The following is a 15,001-nucleotide window of genomic DNA, read 5'->3' as shown; positions in this document are numbered from 1 at the left end:
GAAGGGCGCGTTCGGAGCCCGGGCAGTTTTGTTCCGCCGCGTTCAGTCGGTGCGGCGCTCCGCCCAGCCGAGTGGTTCCGCCCAACCCGGCCGTGTGGTTCCGCCCAGCCGTGTGGGTCCTCCGGACAGGCCGGCCGGCACCGGGTGGGTTGACGGGCGGTCTCACTTTCTTCCCGAGGAGGCGGCGTCGCGCTCCTTCAGCGCTGAGGGGCGGCCCCGAAGTTCGCTTCGCCTCGGGAAGTCCGTCGGACCTGGCCGAAGTGCGGCCGCGGCCGCTCCGCCCGTCACGCTCTGCGCCGGCCGGGGGGGAACATGCCGAAGAAGAAGCCGGGGCCGATCCAGCTCAACCCCGCTCCGGATGGCTCCGCCGTCAACGGGACCAGCTCTGCCGAGTGAGTGCAGCCCGGGGGTGGCGGGGTGCTCGCTGAGGGGCCGGGTGCGGCCGCCCCTCCCGGGGCTCGAACCCGCGGCTGCTGAGAGGCTGCGGGGCCGCTCCTTCCTGCAGCTCCCCCGCCCGGATCGGCCCGGCCCGGCTCCAGCTGCGGGCCGGTGGCTGCGGGCCGGGCCGCCTCGGGCTGAGCTGCCGCGGGGTTCCTCGGCGGGTAGCGGGCGGCGTCGGGGCGGTGAGCAGCGCCGGGCGGGTGCGTGAGGTGAGCGGGAGGGGAGAACTCTGTGCCTGTGTCGGTAATGGGATCTGTTACGTTCTTAGGTTATATAATTACACAACGAGGGCCACATTCTGCGCCTCCAACAGTGTGTTTCTGAGATGCGTACGGGAGAAATGTCATCAGGAGTCGCAGATCTGTAGGGAAAGTGTGGGCTTCTTTCTCCTTCTTTGGCTTTAAGCTAAACCAGCACTAATCTGAGTAAATCTTTCAGTAATTAGCACGTAAAGCTGGCTATGCCAGGGGGTGTGTTGGAAGAAAACGTCTTTGAGCTTTCCTGGATGTAGCGTAGGTCAGCGTTGTGTGCTGTCAGAAAGGATGTGGGGTCTGAGGGAACCGCCGGCGTGTTTTGTGCAGGGGAAGGGGGGCAGCCAATGCCGAGTTGTTCCATCTGCTCACAGGGCTGGTGGGTCTGGGTTACCGTGGGGCTTTGGTTTTGCAGTCGGTGTCAGCACCACACGGTATTCGTTACAGAAGGAGTTTCCATGAGGTTGGTAGATCTGTGTTCACCACTTAGTTTTAAAGCAGAGCTGATGGACTTCCTGGTGGCAGAGGTGTGAGCTGTGGGTGCGTGTGGAAGGATGGATTCCTTCCCCTGTATGGTTAGCTCCTTGGATACCCACGCTGCGCTCTGATGTGCTTATGTTCTGCTGTCAGGGAACACAGTGCAGAATTGCAGCGAGATGTGCACATCTCAGGCTGAAAGTGTTCCACGTGTGCTGCTGTTGTTGCCATGTTTTCAAGCAGGCTCAGATCTCACTCAACCACCTGATCGTCACAGAGTGCACTCAGTATCTTGCAGCTCCAGCTGTGGCACTTCTAGCAAAGTCTTTTGATGGTGAGCTGAAGGATGAGCTCTTCAAAACCTCTCGTGTGGCAGGGATTCACAATTGTATCCAAGAAATAAAGCTGAAATATTACTCAGGTTTTCTTCTGCATCAACGGGCAAAAAGTTCTTATTTTCATATTTATCTGTGTAGCACCTTGTAGGTGACTTTCTTAAGGCAGTTGTGGATAAGTCCATTTCATTTTCAGGGATCTCTTGCGTGTTGGTTTTTGATGCAGTAAATATGATACGCCTACCACTTTATTGTTTTACTACCAAAAGTTAATCAGAAGCCATACAGTAATAAATACTGTGGTTCTTAAGTATTTCTTCATACAGTAAGTGTTATCGTGTTTAATTATTTTTACTGTCTGATATTGTTGGGTACTTAGGGAGACTCATGGGAGTACTGGGCTGTGTTTACACTGATGGGCTGTCTTGCTGCACTTTCTGTTTGGTGCTTTAATTCATTAGGTATGTGCATCTCCTGAGCTTCTGCTCTTTGTTATGCATTAGACCTGTACCTGGCTTTTGCCGAGTTTAGAGTTGTATCAAGTATTTTTAGAAGACAGCTCAGTGGAGAAGCAGCCCCAGTAACCTGTCGTCCCGTACACAGCCAGAATTAGTTTATTTCATCCTGCAGATACTACATCCTCATTGTGAAAGACTTTAAATTACTCAGAATAATTGCTTCAGAACTTGGAAATGGCTTTGGAATAAAGCTGAAAAGGTTTTGTTTTTAATTCTTTTAAATCTGTAAGATGATTGATTATCTGCTCAGTAATTTTTCCTCTTGCTCAGCAGCTGAAATAAACAGTAGAGGTGTTTGAGTACCACACGGATGCTTTGTGAAGCTTTGTTCCTGACTTAATGGAACTTTGGCCCCAAGTCTCCAGCCGCTTCCAGAATACACAAACCTGTCGCTTTGGCACGAGTGATCCTGGCTGCTTGTCTGTTCTTCTCCAAATGGATATAGATTGGCCATCAGTAATCTTATGTTACACATCAGAAACCCTCAGCCTGGAGGTTCTGCAGTGTATTCTGAAGAGATTATTGAGGGGGGGGACATCCTTGTACCCTTGTTGGCTTTAAAATACTGAAGTTTGGTATTTCTGGAATTGGGTGCTTCTGGTACTTCTGCTTCCTGGCAGAAAGGAAGTGGAAAAGGCAGAAATAAGAGGAGGAGATGGTGACTCAGGGTGCCCTGCTTCCCCTGCCTCCTGTCTGTGTCCTCATCCTTGTTTGGCATTAGGAATTCATTGACTGGAGTGAGAAAAAGCTTGCGGTGTGAGGTGTGTTTGAAGTATATGCTGTGGCTTGATTCTAACTCACATGAATGTGTTTTGGATTGGGAGGTATAACTAACAAGTTGGGCTGCATAATGAGTTTGTCTTCCACTGGTCTCAGGGTTTTGCATTAAAATTCCTATGTTCAGAAGTGTTTATGTATTTATACAAAAACCGATTAAATCCATACCTTGAGATGTAAGTTGTGTTTAATGATGGATCGTGTGTATAGAATGTTTTGGCATAAATCTTAGACTAACATCAAATGTTCATTTGAAAAAAGTGAAAGATGCTCCATACATTTTTGTCACTGAACAGGAAAATCCAACAAGCCACAAAATGCGATGAAGCCTTATAGTTTCATTCGACTTCCTTTTTATGTTGTGGAAGAGATGAATGCCGCGGTTAAGATGCGTTTGTCACTGCTTACAGTCTTTAATTTCAGAAGAGGCACTTTGTGATTGCTTTGCCTGCCCATCGCTTACATTTAGGCCTGCCTGCCTATTGCCATAGCTACTCTGAAGCTGTGCTGTTTCCCTTTGCTGAGTAAATAAAGATGACTCCTGTCTCTGGTAATATAATTGGAACTTTCCAGAAATGCCTGGAACTTGGATTTAATAGACAAAAAGAATTGTTTTGAATTAAGCGTCACTGCCTTTCCGTTGTATAAGCATTTATATTAAGAAAGTAATTGCAATTGAAATACCATTTCCCCTTTCCCTCTCTTTCCCTCGCCTCCCCCCCCCAGATCTGTTTAAAGAATTCCAAATACACAACTCATGTATCCTTCTGTCAACTGATTTCTCCCCTGTCCAGGCTAAGCTTTGATTCCTGCTGTAGAGGAACAGCATGATGCTCATCTCAGGTGTGACGTGGTGAGTTATCTTATGAGGTAGAGCAGCAGAGTAAGATATTCCTGTTGAGCTGAAAAAGCAGCATGAAAGAACGCTTCAATTTTAGCTATATATATATATGGAAGGAAAAGTAGAATGTGGAGTTCACATCTTTCTTTAAGGCACTGTAAGGAGGCAACTCTTTGAGAAGAGTGCAAGCAAATGCTGTCTGCAGGTTTGTATCACCTTAGGAACTGCGCTTTTTCACAGGATGAGACTTGAGATCAAATCCAAAGATGTTGCAGAGTAACCTCTTGGAAATCAGTGCCCAGCAAAATCCAGTTGTAAGGGGGCACTTAAATTCTTAACACGTTAGCTTTTTCTTGTTGCTTGTTCTCTTTCAGTTCATTAAGGAAGGCTCTGACGTAGCTGGCATGACCTAGGATTACAGCTGCCTCTATTTGATAGTCAAAGAATAATTTGGGAATTATGCAGAAGTGGTTTGACCTTCAATTTGTATTGAAATTTTCTGAAGTTGTTTACTGTGCATCTTGCAACATTCATGTTTGTCAGTATCCTTCTCAAGGGAACTTCAGTTTAGGCTTTGAATAAGTTGGTTGAGGTGGGAAGTTGGTTTTTACTTTCTTTGGTCTTCAGGCTTGCACTGAAACCTGGAGGGATGTGAGGTTAGCAGCAGTCAGAGGCTGTGGGGAGCAGGCCTTGTCCTGCAAGTTTCTCCTGCACACAGTAAAGCTTTTTGCTCACTTTCCTTGGATATCAGTTTAGAGGAAGGGAACGGAAGTTTTTTCATTGCTTTGCCAGTTTGTTCATTGTAACGTTTGCTGTGTCGCTTCTGCTTGTTGGCTTTGTATTTATTTCTGTATGGATTACGATTATTTTAAAAACAGCCTCTGCTGAAAGGCAGCCCCTGTTCCTTTGACTTCAGGGCATTTTCACATGTGTGCTGGGAGGTGAGATCTGAATGAGCTGGCAGGATTGCAGTTATGTTAACTGTGTATGCAGAATTACTGCAGAGCTGTAAACACTTGAGGGGGGGAAAAAAAAAGTCTTCCTTACTTCCTACTGCCTGCTAATGAAGAATTAGCCAAGCTTACAAATGTGTGTGGTATGAGAATGCATTTTAGGCGTAATGTCATAAATGCTTCGAAGAAAACAGTGTTTTGTTGTTTGCTGAACTCTCCACATTTAGGTTAAAACATGTAATGACTTTCTTAATCTGCTTCAGTCTGACATTGTCCTTCATTGTATTAGAAATAATGTTTTAATAATTAAGAAGCTAATAGAGCACATGATGCGTCATAAGACAGAGTAAAAGCTTGTTTGACTGTCTTACCTCTTTACGTTATTTGTGGATGCACGTGCTGAGAAAACATCTCAGTAAGCACACATAGCTAATGCACAAGTTATAACTTCCACAAGTGGCAGATCGACCTGTGCTGTTCTTAATTGTGAACCAGAAGCTGTCTGTCAGGTGTGGATGTAGGAAATATTTCTAGGACAGTTAGCACTGATGTAAGAGTGCGGAGTTGTGTTGTGCACTTAGACTTGGGTGTTATTACCCTAATGGAAACTTACTGTCATTCCTCATGACGTTGTTGTTGTTCACAGAGCCTCAATCAGTTCAGAAGCACCAAATAAACTGTGCAGTAAAAATTAGCATTGCTGTATTTTGCTGAGATCTGAGGTAAGGAATGTGCCAGCTGCTGGTTTGGATCCCAACTGTTTTTTTCTGCCCACACCAGTTCTGCAGATAGAATTACAAAGGTGGGATTTCACAATGGGACTCTTGCAAGATCCTGCTGCTCCAGAGCATCTGTCCTCCTTTTGCTCTGCCTGTGTGTTCCTGGTGCTTTCCTTGTCCCATCTCTTCCAGTGAACCATTGATCTGTATTGAACCGGGAGTTTTCCCTGCTGCAGAATCTCAGGTGGGTTTGGCAGCTGAAAATAGGTGATGTTTTGCAGTTAAGTTTTAAGTGCCCGTGTTCTGGGTGGTTCAGGAATGAATGGCTGGGGCAGCATGGGGCAGAGCAGTCTCCTTTGGCAGGAGCCCCAGATATTGTAGGGTTACGTGGCAGTGCCTGCGAGGGACACAACTACACTGCAATCCAGCGGTTACAATGATTTCTGATCAATACATCTTTTAATTGAATAGTCCTAGATCTTCCTCTCAAGAAGACCAGATTAGTTCTGAGACCTTCCAGTGTTACGTAGTAGTTGAAAATGATCCTTTTTTATTTAAAAAGAAAAAAAATAAAGCTGGAGAGGAACTAGGCAAACCTCCTGTGCACTCAAATGCTTTGTTTGGCATGACAGCAGGGCTGCTGTCGTTAGTCTGGGCAAAGGATGCTTGGTGAAGCATGGTCTGGAGGAACTAAAAAGCCTTGAATTGTAGGGAATTTTCTTGAAGCAGGAAGTTCATCAGGCAGCTGTTTGAGTGAGTATTGTAATGTACATGGGAGGGATGTTCAGAAATGGACAGAGGAAGGAATTGTCTGTTGGATGCTCTTCACATTCCATTCTCATACAAAAGCTCTCCCCATTCTCTTCCCCATGTTACCCTCTGTACAGCTCCTGTCCAAGGAAGCAGTGTTAGCTGGCAGTGTCAGTTTTTAGCTTGCTGAATGTTGGGAGAGGCTGTTCATTCTTCCCAAGAGTTTTCTTTGGAAGGAAGCAGTGGAACTTTTGTTCTGAAGGCTTACTGATACTTCATTAGAAATGAGCAATCGGGTGATTTCTGGTTGATACATGCTCTGTATTATTTGCTCAGGCAGTTTCTTTTATGCTTAGGAAAGCTGCCTGCCAGTCAGCACTGCAGGAATTGAGCAACTGGGAGAGACAGACTCACTGCTAGGAATCCCTTTGCAAACATCGGTTGAGAAGCCATCCTTAACCTGACTCAGTCCGAGCAACAGGAGAGTGAACTGCAGCAAGGCTTTTTCTGCTGACTGCTGAGGACGTGGGTTCCTGCTGGCACACAGCAGGAGGAAGTGAATGAGGCATCTGTTGCGGTGTGTTACACACAAGGGCACGAGCAGGCTGCTCCACACTGCTCCCTGTGTGTGAGCCCTTGCACAGATGAGAGCCTTCCTAAATGTCTACCTGAAGGCTTTTAAAACAAAGCTTCCTGGCAGCTTGTCTCTTTTTCTTCTCTTTGTTTTTATGACTCTTTGCTGTTCTAGAACTTTTCCTGGTGTGCTGGGAAGATGAGTCAATGGCTCCAGTACAGGAATCTGATGCACAGGATGCATATTCTAGGAGGAAAATAACTGTTTTTTATTATATATACAGATATTCTGCCTTTATTTAGGGGTGTGTGTATGTGGATATTTCTGTGCATATTGTTACAGTTTGTACGTGTAAAATCAGGATGATTATTTTCTGTAGTAAATGGTAATATTGGTAGTACACTGTACTCTACTCCCAGCTATAGTTTTTCTTATGTTTCTATCTACATGTTCAGGCACTTTTCCCCATCCCTGATGCTTTTAGCAGCATTCCTACTCCCCTGCTCTGCCCCTGAGGCTCGGAGTTGTGATCTTGGCACTGGGGGGTTGTAGGCAGATACTGTAACTTCATCTCTTTGTTACTGTAGTGTCTCTCTAAAGCTTTGTCCTTACCTATAGTGGAGTTGTGAGGATACTGTAGCTGTTGCTATTGCCCTACCTTGCCCTTGGTTTTATTAACTACTACTACTACTACGATTCCTACTTGAGGGTTTGGAAACTTACTTAAAATATTTGGAAATGAGGACTTATCAACGCACACATGTAGTCTGGCTGATTAGAACTTTATATGATCTGTTTATCCTTTGTGTTGTTTTGAATCTCCAGCAAATCTGTGTCCATAAGGAAGCACGGATAGCTCTGTGGCTGTGCCAGTCAGTGGTGGCTGGGAATAGCAGCGATGGGTGCACAGCTGTGTGTGGCAGGAAGGTGCAGAACTTGGTGATGCAGTTCTTGGGTTTTTTTTTAAATCAAGATTGCAGAGTTAATTTGCTGTGTACTTCAGTTGCAACGCTACAGCAAGTCTGGAGAAAACTATTGACTGAGCAGGATACTGGTGGTAAAGCTTAGCCACAGCATCGAATATGGGAAGGAGGCTGGAGCCCTGCTGACAGCAGCTGCCCAGGTCAGAGGTCTGTAACCCAAGCAGTGCCCGTGAGCAGCTGCCAAAGGCTCTGTGAGCGAAGGGAAGCTGATGTCTGTCCCATTGTGCTGCTTCTCACATCTGTGGCTTTATCTTTTGGGTGAGCTTTGCCTTTGGATCAGATGCGTTATCTGACACTTCTGCTTGTTTGGAAAAATGAAGTTCTGTGACATACTGGTTGGGCTTGAACAAAACAGGAATGTCTGCCTCGTGGCTCAGCCTGTGGGGACTCTCAAGTTGTGCCAGTTGTTGGACACCTGAAGTCACATCACCTTTTCTTTAGAACACACACCTTTTGCCCTCAGAGAAATGAGACAATTTAAGTAAAATTAGGCTGGCAGGAAGCTTTTCAGGCAGGAAAATTGGTTAGTTTCACATACCTTTTACCAAGAAATAGATGTGATTTGGAACGATCTGCTTCTTCTCAAAATGTGCTGTACCATCTCTGCATCCTGACAACTGAATGGTGTGTTGAGGTTGTTAATTTTAATGCTAGTAAAGAGCACTTGGGCAATCATATGTCCCACCTAAAGGTAATGATTATTTATATAGGATGTTACATGCAATGTTGAAAATGAGTGGGAGTTGGAAAATGGTGTATTTATTCCATGTTGCTCTCGCAGGGTGAGCTCAGATCTTTGTGGTGCTTTATGTGCACATCTTCTGAGGCTGCCCTGGAGTCAGCCCAGAGGCAGAGGCACCTGTCCTGTAAGCTGTGGGCTGCTCAGATCACATTTTCCATCCTGTTCTCTGAACTGTTCTTTGTTAAAGGTGAAATTAAATTGGGTTTGCTTGTTTGTTTTTTCCCGAAAAGCCTTATTGCCCAGGTTGGGCAGCATCATGCAAAGCAGTCTGTCTTCTCAGTGCCTCCATCTTCTTCCTATTTTGTTTCAGTTCCCTGGTTGAGGTGGTTCATGGAAATAACAGCGTGAACTGCCTACTTTCTCCTTTAGATTGACAGCTGAGTAGGCTTGGGGAAAGTGTTACTGTCACTGTTCTAGAAAACAGCCCCTAAGCTTGTGTCCTCATCTGACAGCAGAGCTGCAAGTGAATGTACTTCTTTATACTTTCTCTCTTGCTAATTGTTCAGCTTGCAAAACCAATAGTGATGGCTTTGAACAGCTATCTGACAAATTACTGTTAAATATGGCATTGGATTTCTACTTCCTCTTCCAGCTTTCTTCTTTTCTGAAGAAAACTTTGGGCTTGAGTGTAGTGTTAATGCAGACTTCAGTGTTAATTTAGGCTTTGCTAAAGTGAGTTTAAAGAAATTCTCAAGGATGTGGAGTGTTGTTAGTGTGAACTAAGAGCAAGGAGCTCTCTTCTCTTATTGCAGCGTTACATAACAGAAGACTATGGCAATGTTTCTCTTCCCTTTCTCAGTTCAGAGAGCAGCTGTGCTCTCAGATGTCTAATGCAGCACTTCTGATGGAGATTTCTTCAGTACTGAGGCGGCTGCCCCAAAGAGTGAGACCTGAAGGCTCCTCTTGCCTCTTGGTGCACAGGGGGAGCACACTTTGCAGAATCTATTGCTCCTCTTCACCCAATATGAATGTGAAAACTTCTATTGAATGTGAAGTTGAAGTTTTGGTTGCTTTTGATTTATTTCCTTCATTCGGATGAGAAGCCTTGCAATAATTGCCCCTGACGTTCATTAGTTAAGACAGTGCTTTGTAAAGTGGTGTTGTCAGCTCGCTGTACAGCATCTTCACCCATTCCTCCCCATTGATTAAGGAGGCATTTACTGGTCACATCCTGTAGAATTGCACTGTGTCTTTAACCAACAGGGAGAGCAGCACTGACCTCCCCGCTGCTTCATTCAGATGGTCACATTACAAAAGCTGGATTCTTTCCCTGGTGCACTGTGTTAGTGTGTGCTTGGCTTTGGACTGATGGCAATAAATTGGATGATAGCCTGTTGCTTCAGAGTAGTACTTGGAACAGGGAAGTGCTGAGGTGGTTTTGATGATTTCCTGCTTTGATGGAACCCTGGCAAAGACATTGCTTTGTGACAGTGAAAAAACAGCTCCAAGACTGCAGAAGGTAATGGTGATGAATTTTAATGGGAATCTGTCTTTTTAGTAAGTTCTATGTAAGATTGAGTACATCCTAGTGCTGCTTCGGGAGGCGGCTGTTGGCACACCTGCGTTCTGCTGCTTTTAGAACATCCATAGCATCTTTGTGGGGTCCTTCTGTAGCATGGAACCGTGTATTTCCATCTGCTGTATTTGCTGTTTTGGTTTAATTTGTCAAACTTGGAGTGCAGTGATGTACCTGTTACCGACACATCTGTTCCTGTATGTTCTTTGTACTTCGGTGCTGTTCTGCCTTCATGCTGTGATGGTACAGATAATGGTCACAGCTACTGGTTGGGAGCAGGATTGCTGCAGAAGCTGGGGTTCAATCTGCAGCTTCCTAACTCTCATTGCCCTTGAATACTGGAGCTGGATTTATACCAGCTGTTTTAATGCTACAAATACTCTTATTTAATCATTTCAGATGCCTCAAGCAAGTGACCAGAATGAGAGGGTTAAAAAAAAGAAAGTAACAAAGGGCAGGACAGAAGGTCCATAAGGGTAACTGAGATGTTATGGTTGGTTACAGTCTGGGCATTAATTTGGACCATGTCTTTCTTGGGTGAATTTCTTTGAAAGTTTTCAGATTCCAGCTATGTTACAGTTAAAGAATTGGTTCTGAAAAATACGAGTGAGACCTGAGAACTTAACTGCTGTTACCGCACATCACGGCAGGTAATGGAGACTCTGCCATTACAGCTTGGAGCATGCGGCTGATTCAGGTCCTGGTTTGCTCTGTGATACTGACAGGAGTTCTGAGGCTTTGCTTTTCCCCTCTAGAGAAGTGGGTCTGCCCTCAGGAGCTGAGATCTGTTTTGCCTTCATACTTTCTTTTTTGCTACTGTGTCCATGTTCTAGGTAAGCTGTATGGGAAATTGGTAATCACAGCCTGAACCTCTGATTAATCAGCTGAGGCAAATGTCGGGTCAGCTGTGGGAGTGCAGGAGAGAGTAATTTAGCTGTGCTCCTGGAAGAGGTAGAGCTTGACTCTACCACCTCTAGACCTCATTTAAGGGCTGATCACCACTAAGGCAGCATCTCTCTTGGAGATTGCTCCCTGGTGGAGATTGCCTCAGCATTTCCTAGTGAAGGCATCCATACCAGTGAGTTTTTCCATATAAATAACTATTTGAATATCTGTTATCATCTTTGTATCATTCCACCTTACAGTAAGCGGAGAAACCTGATGTGTTTGTTTGAACAAGAGCACCAGCTATGACTATACAGTCAGGCAAGGAAATGCCTCTAAGTGCAGAATTTGAGATTGAAACAAGCAATGTTTAAAAAAAAATAAAAGTAATAATAAAAATTCTAGTGTAACGCATACCTGTATAAAACAAACACAGATGACATGAATGCAGTCTTAGCCAGTTGTTGTCTTTCATGCAAAAGCATCGGCCTGACTGCGTGTTTGTTCCCTCACACTGGCACGTTGTCTGCTCCAGGCCACGTGCACAGGCATCTTGGTGTTGTCTCCAGGCACTGAAAGGCTCTTCTGCTTCAGAGCAAAAACTCAATAGCTGTTTTCTCCCATCAGAGCGAGAAAAGCTATGTCGAGTTCTGTTCCCGTAGCTCTGGTTCCTCTATTGTTCCAAGTGAGCAGCCCTGCCATAAGCAGTCTGTAAAAAGACAGATTTCAGCTTTCCTTCTCAGAATTTGTGCATGAGTGCAGGGATGGCTTCTTGCCAGGGCAGGTTGGAGGAGGTCTTTTTTTTCAAAGGAAACTGAAATTCCCTGATAAGGTCAATTGGAGGCTGTGGTGTGTTGGTCTCAGTGGGTGACCTGGAAATAAAACACCCAGTGAAATATTTGCTTCATTTTACATGTTAGTAATCAGGGTTCAAAAATGCTTCTTAATGGGTCATCATTCAAGTCAATCTGATGTACTGACTTGTAACGTTCTTATGAGCTGTACTTATTATCTGCAGAGGGGAGCTCCTTGGGATGCTCTAGGATACTTATGTGTTTGCCTTCCAGTTTGATGATGCTGGTATGAAGCACTGGATGAGGCCAGAAATGAGGCCCTTTTTGTAGGATAGCTCAGAAGTGGAGCACATGCGTACATGCATCACAGAGCTACTTTTATTTCTGTGATATAATTTCAGTAGAAGTAGTTTATTGGTTTACTGTATAAAACCATTCTGGTTTTGAGCAGGATTCCCTAAGTACATTCACCCAGGGCAAGTATTTTTGTGGAACTTGTTCTTTATCTTCTCTTCTTGGCATGCAAATAGGTATTACTTTCTCATCACTGTTTGTTAATCCTATGCCTGAGCTGACTAAATACAAAAACAAGTGACTGAACCCAGCTCACCTTTCTATCAGAGGTCTCATTCTGTCTCCTACTTAGTTCAGCTCTTCTAAGTATTATCACTTCCTGTGTTAGTCTTGATTGCATCCTGTCTAACGTGGTTAAGCTGATAAACCAAGTGAGAGTGGGGCATCACTTAAACTTTGAATGTTTGTTTGGCAGGGAAGAGCTGTGAATGCTTGTGGGCTTTCTATGATTTACATTGCCTGTACCTGGGGGTGCACTCACATCAAGGTTGTTATCCTGTCTGGAGGTGCAGGACTCCTAATTAAGAAGTTGAGGTTTCACCCTGGGACTCTGTTGTCCCGTGGAGTCTGAGTGCTTTTTGTCCTTGTGTCTTGGGAAATCAGCCTCGTCCTCATAGCACCATCCTGGCTGCTCAGGGAATGTGCCTCTCTGCTGTGTGTTTTATCAAGTGATGAATAGAAATGGTTCTCTTGGTTACTGCTGGATCTTCATTGCATTTTTTAGTTATTTTTATTTTTAATGGAGGGTGGTGTAGACCATAGAAGCAGATTCTCTTCCAGTCTTTCATCTTGCATTCTCTGTGGACACTGCCTTGAATTTGGCTGAATGTCAGATATTTGCTGTTAGTATTTATTCCTGTGGAAACTTATTGTTTCAGGTGGAAACAGGGAATTTTAAATGGACATTTAAATTTTCAGATAGCTGTAAAAGCTGGGAGTGCTTTTACAGGATCTGAAGTTAAATTATTTAAAAAATTAACTATTGACATCTAGTTGAGAAGCTTCTACATGAATTAATTGTGTAATTGCATGAGAAATCAATGGATTTAAACACATAGGCTCTGTAGGAAATGACAGTGTAACCCTTGAAAATGTGGAACTAAAAACAGCTTGGAGAGATGCACAGTGATTCATGAGATCTGTGATCAGGATTGCTGCTGAGTCACTAAACCTGCTCCTGTAGATAGCAGAACTTAACACATGTGAATATGGCCAGTACCTCAATGGCACATTGCATGCTTGTGTTTGGCACTGCTTGATCTGGAATAAAATGCTGCTTTCTTAAAACAGAGATCCAATGCTATGTATCTCATGGGGACGACTGTACAAGTCTGTTCCTTCTAGATAATGCACGTATAGGCGCAAAAATATAGCGCGTTCAGTCTGTGAACTCGGTGATCTATTGCTCTTCCTCTTTTGGTGCTGCTGAGTAAGCTCAGCCTGCCTAACAGCCAGCTTGTTCTTTCTGTTGTGCAGAACAAACTTGGAAGCGCTTCAGAAGAAGCTGGAAGAGCTCGAGTTGGATGAACAGCAACGGAAGCGCCTTGAAGCTTTCCTTACCCAGAAACAAAAAGTTGGGGAGCTGAAGGATGATGACTTTGAGAAGATCAGTGAGCTGGGAGCCGGGAATGGTGGGGTGGTGTTCAAAGTATCTCACAAGCCTTCTGGCCTCATCATGGCAAGAAAGGTGAGTACCTTGAAACGAGGACATTTAGAACTATATTAAGCAGGCTTTCAAATATAATTCAGAGAAATAAGTGATGCTGATGCACAAAAAACTGCTTAGTGCCAACTTGCTGAAAAGTAGAAGTTAACCTTGCTTATCCTGTGCTCTGATTCCTCAGAATGAGTGTTCTGCGTTAGTGATGAGAGGTTAAGAATTACTTCTTCTCCCTTCCCTTTGCTTTGACAAATGGGATCTTTTCACCTGTGTGTGTCTTTCAGAGAAAACGCAGTAGCCTCACTAGTCAGTAGGAGGCCTACAAAGTTACCAGAAGCTGCAAGCTGGGGAAAGTAGCGATATCTTGTACTCTGGGTCAAAAGTTTAGAGGAATGGAAAAAACATACGCTGTGTAATAGCTTCCTTTACAGCTGCAGACCAGGAAAGGGCCTCTGGAGGATACTGGGAAAAATAAATGAAAACTCAGAAAACTGAAGATGAGGGAATGTGCTGGAATACAGCAGTGTTTCCTGCTTTACAGTTGCCTTTTGGGTGGAGGTGGGTTCTGTGCAAAAAGACACTCAACCTTCTGGGGATAGTGCATATCAATGATTCAGCTTTATGCTGCAAAACCAATAGCAGTTGTGACCTAGCTTATAAGAGAACTGAGAATTTGTTCCTTAAATAGCCTGATAATTTAGACCTCGTAGATGAGAGGAGCTTTTACTTTCTCTCAAAATCCCTGGGAACCAAATACAGTTAAGGAGATGCGGCTGTGACTCTATAGGATTATTTCTGTTCTGGTACCTCATGCCTCTTCCTTCTGTGAGCAATGTTCCTTGCACAGGTGGCACTTCTGAAGGATCAGCAGGCCTGGACATTCTTCAATGTACCGCAGTGGGTCAGGAAGCTGGCAGGCTCACCTGCTTCATGGGGAAACAAAGCAGCCTTCCAGCATGATAAAACAGGGCATGTTCAAATGGCAGATGCCGCTGTTACATTACACTGAAAATTGTCATTTTGTGGCTTGTGGATTGGAAACATCTATCCCCTTTAAAAACTGATGTATGAAAATAGCATCCTGTTGATAAACTCATCTTACCCTCAGATCTTGCATGTGACATTCCACAGTCCTACCAGATGCTGTTGCTGATTTATCAGACCCTAACTTTTTTCAGTGTAACGGTGTTATTTACAGTGTCAGCAGTTTTAATAGACTTTCCTGTAATAGTTTTTACTCCTTAAAACTTTTAACCAAAGCAGGATTTTTTTTTTTGGCCTTTTTTAATGAGAAATTCCTAAAAGATTTGGAAGTTGTCTTGCTCAGAGATGGCATGGAGACAGAATACTTGAGTAACTTGGAGAACATCTGTTGGTTTATATAATACAGTCTATTTTAGGGATAGCTTCTTCATGTTTATGCTCTAAATC

At 44.3% G+C, this 15,001-nt stretch overlaps 1 protein-coding gene across 2 annotated transcripts in view; it reads left to right on the top strand.

Annotated features, from left to right (window-relative positions):
- Nucleotides 1–59: 59 nt before the first annotated feature.
- MAP2K1 (mitogen-activated protein kinase kinase 1) overlaps nt 60–15,001 on the top strand; it is a 30,541-nt gene continuing 15,599 nt past the window's right edge. Inside the window, exons 1-2 of one of the 2 annotated variants that reach the window (XM_072345746.1) lie at nt 60–392; nt 13,387–13,597. In XM_072345746.1, the coding sequence (XP_072201847.1) occupies nt 313–392; nt 13,387–13,597 (291 nt within the window). In that variant the 5' untranslated portion in view covers nt 60–312. Of the gene's footprint in view, nt 393–9,646; nt 9,821–13,386; nt 13,598–15,001 lie in introns of those variants that run through there. The other variant, XM_072345747.1, reaches the window with a different exon arrangement.

This window comes from Excalfactoria chinensis, chromosome 10 (assembly GCF_039878825.1).
Source record: "Excalfactoria chinensis isolate bCotChi1 chromosome 10, bCotChi1.hap2, whole genome shotgun sequence".
Taxonomy (NCBI): Eukaryota; Metazoa; Chordata; class Aves; order Galliformes; family Phasianidae; genus Excalfactoria; species Excalfactoria chinensis.
This window is presented reverse-complemented; position numbering and strand designations above follow the sequence as displayed.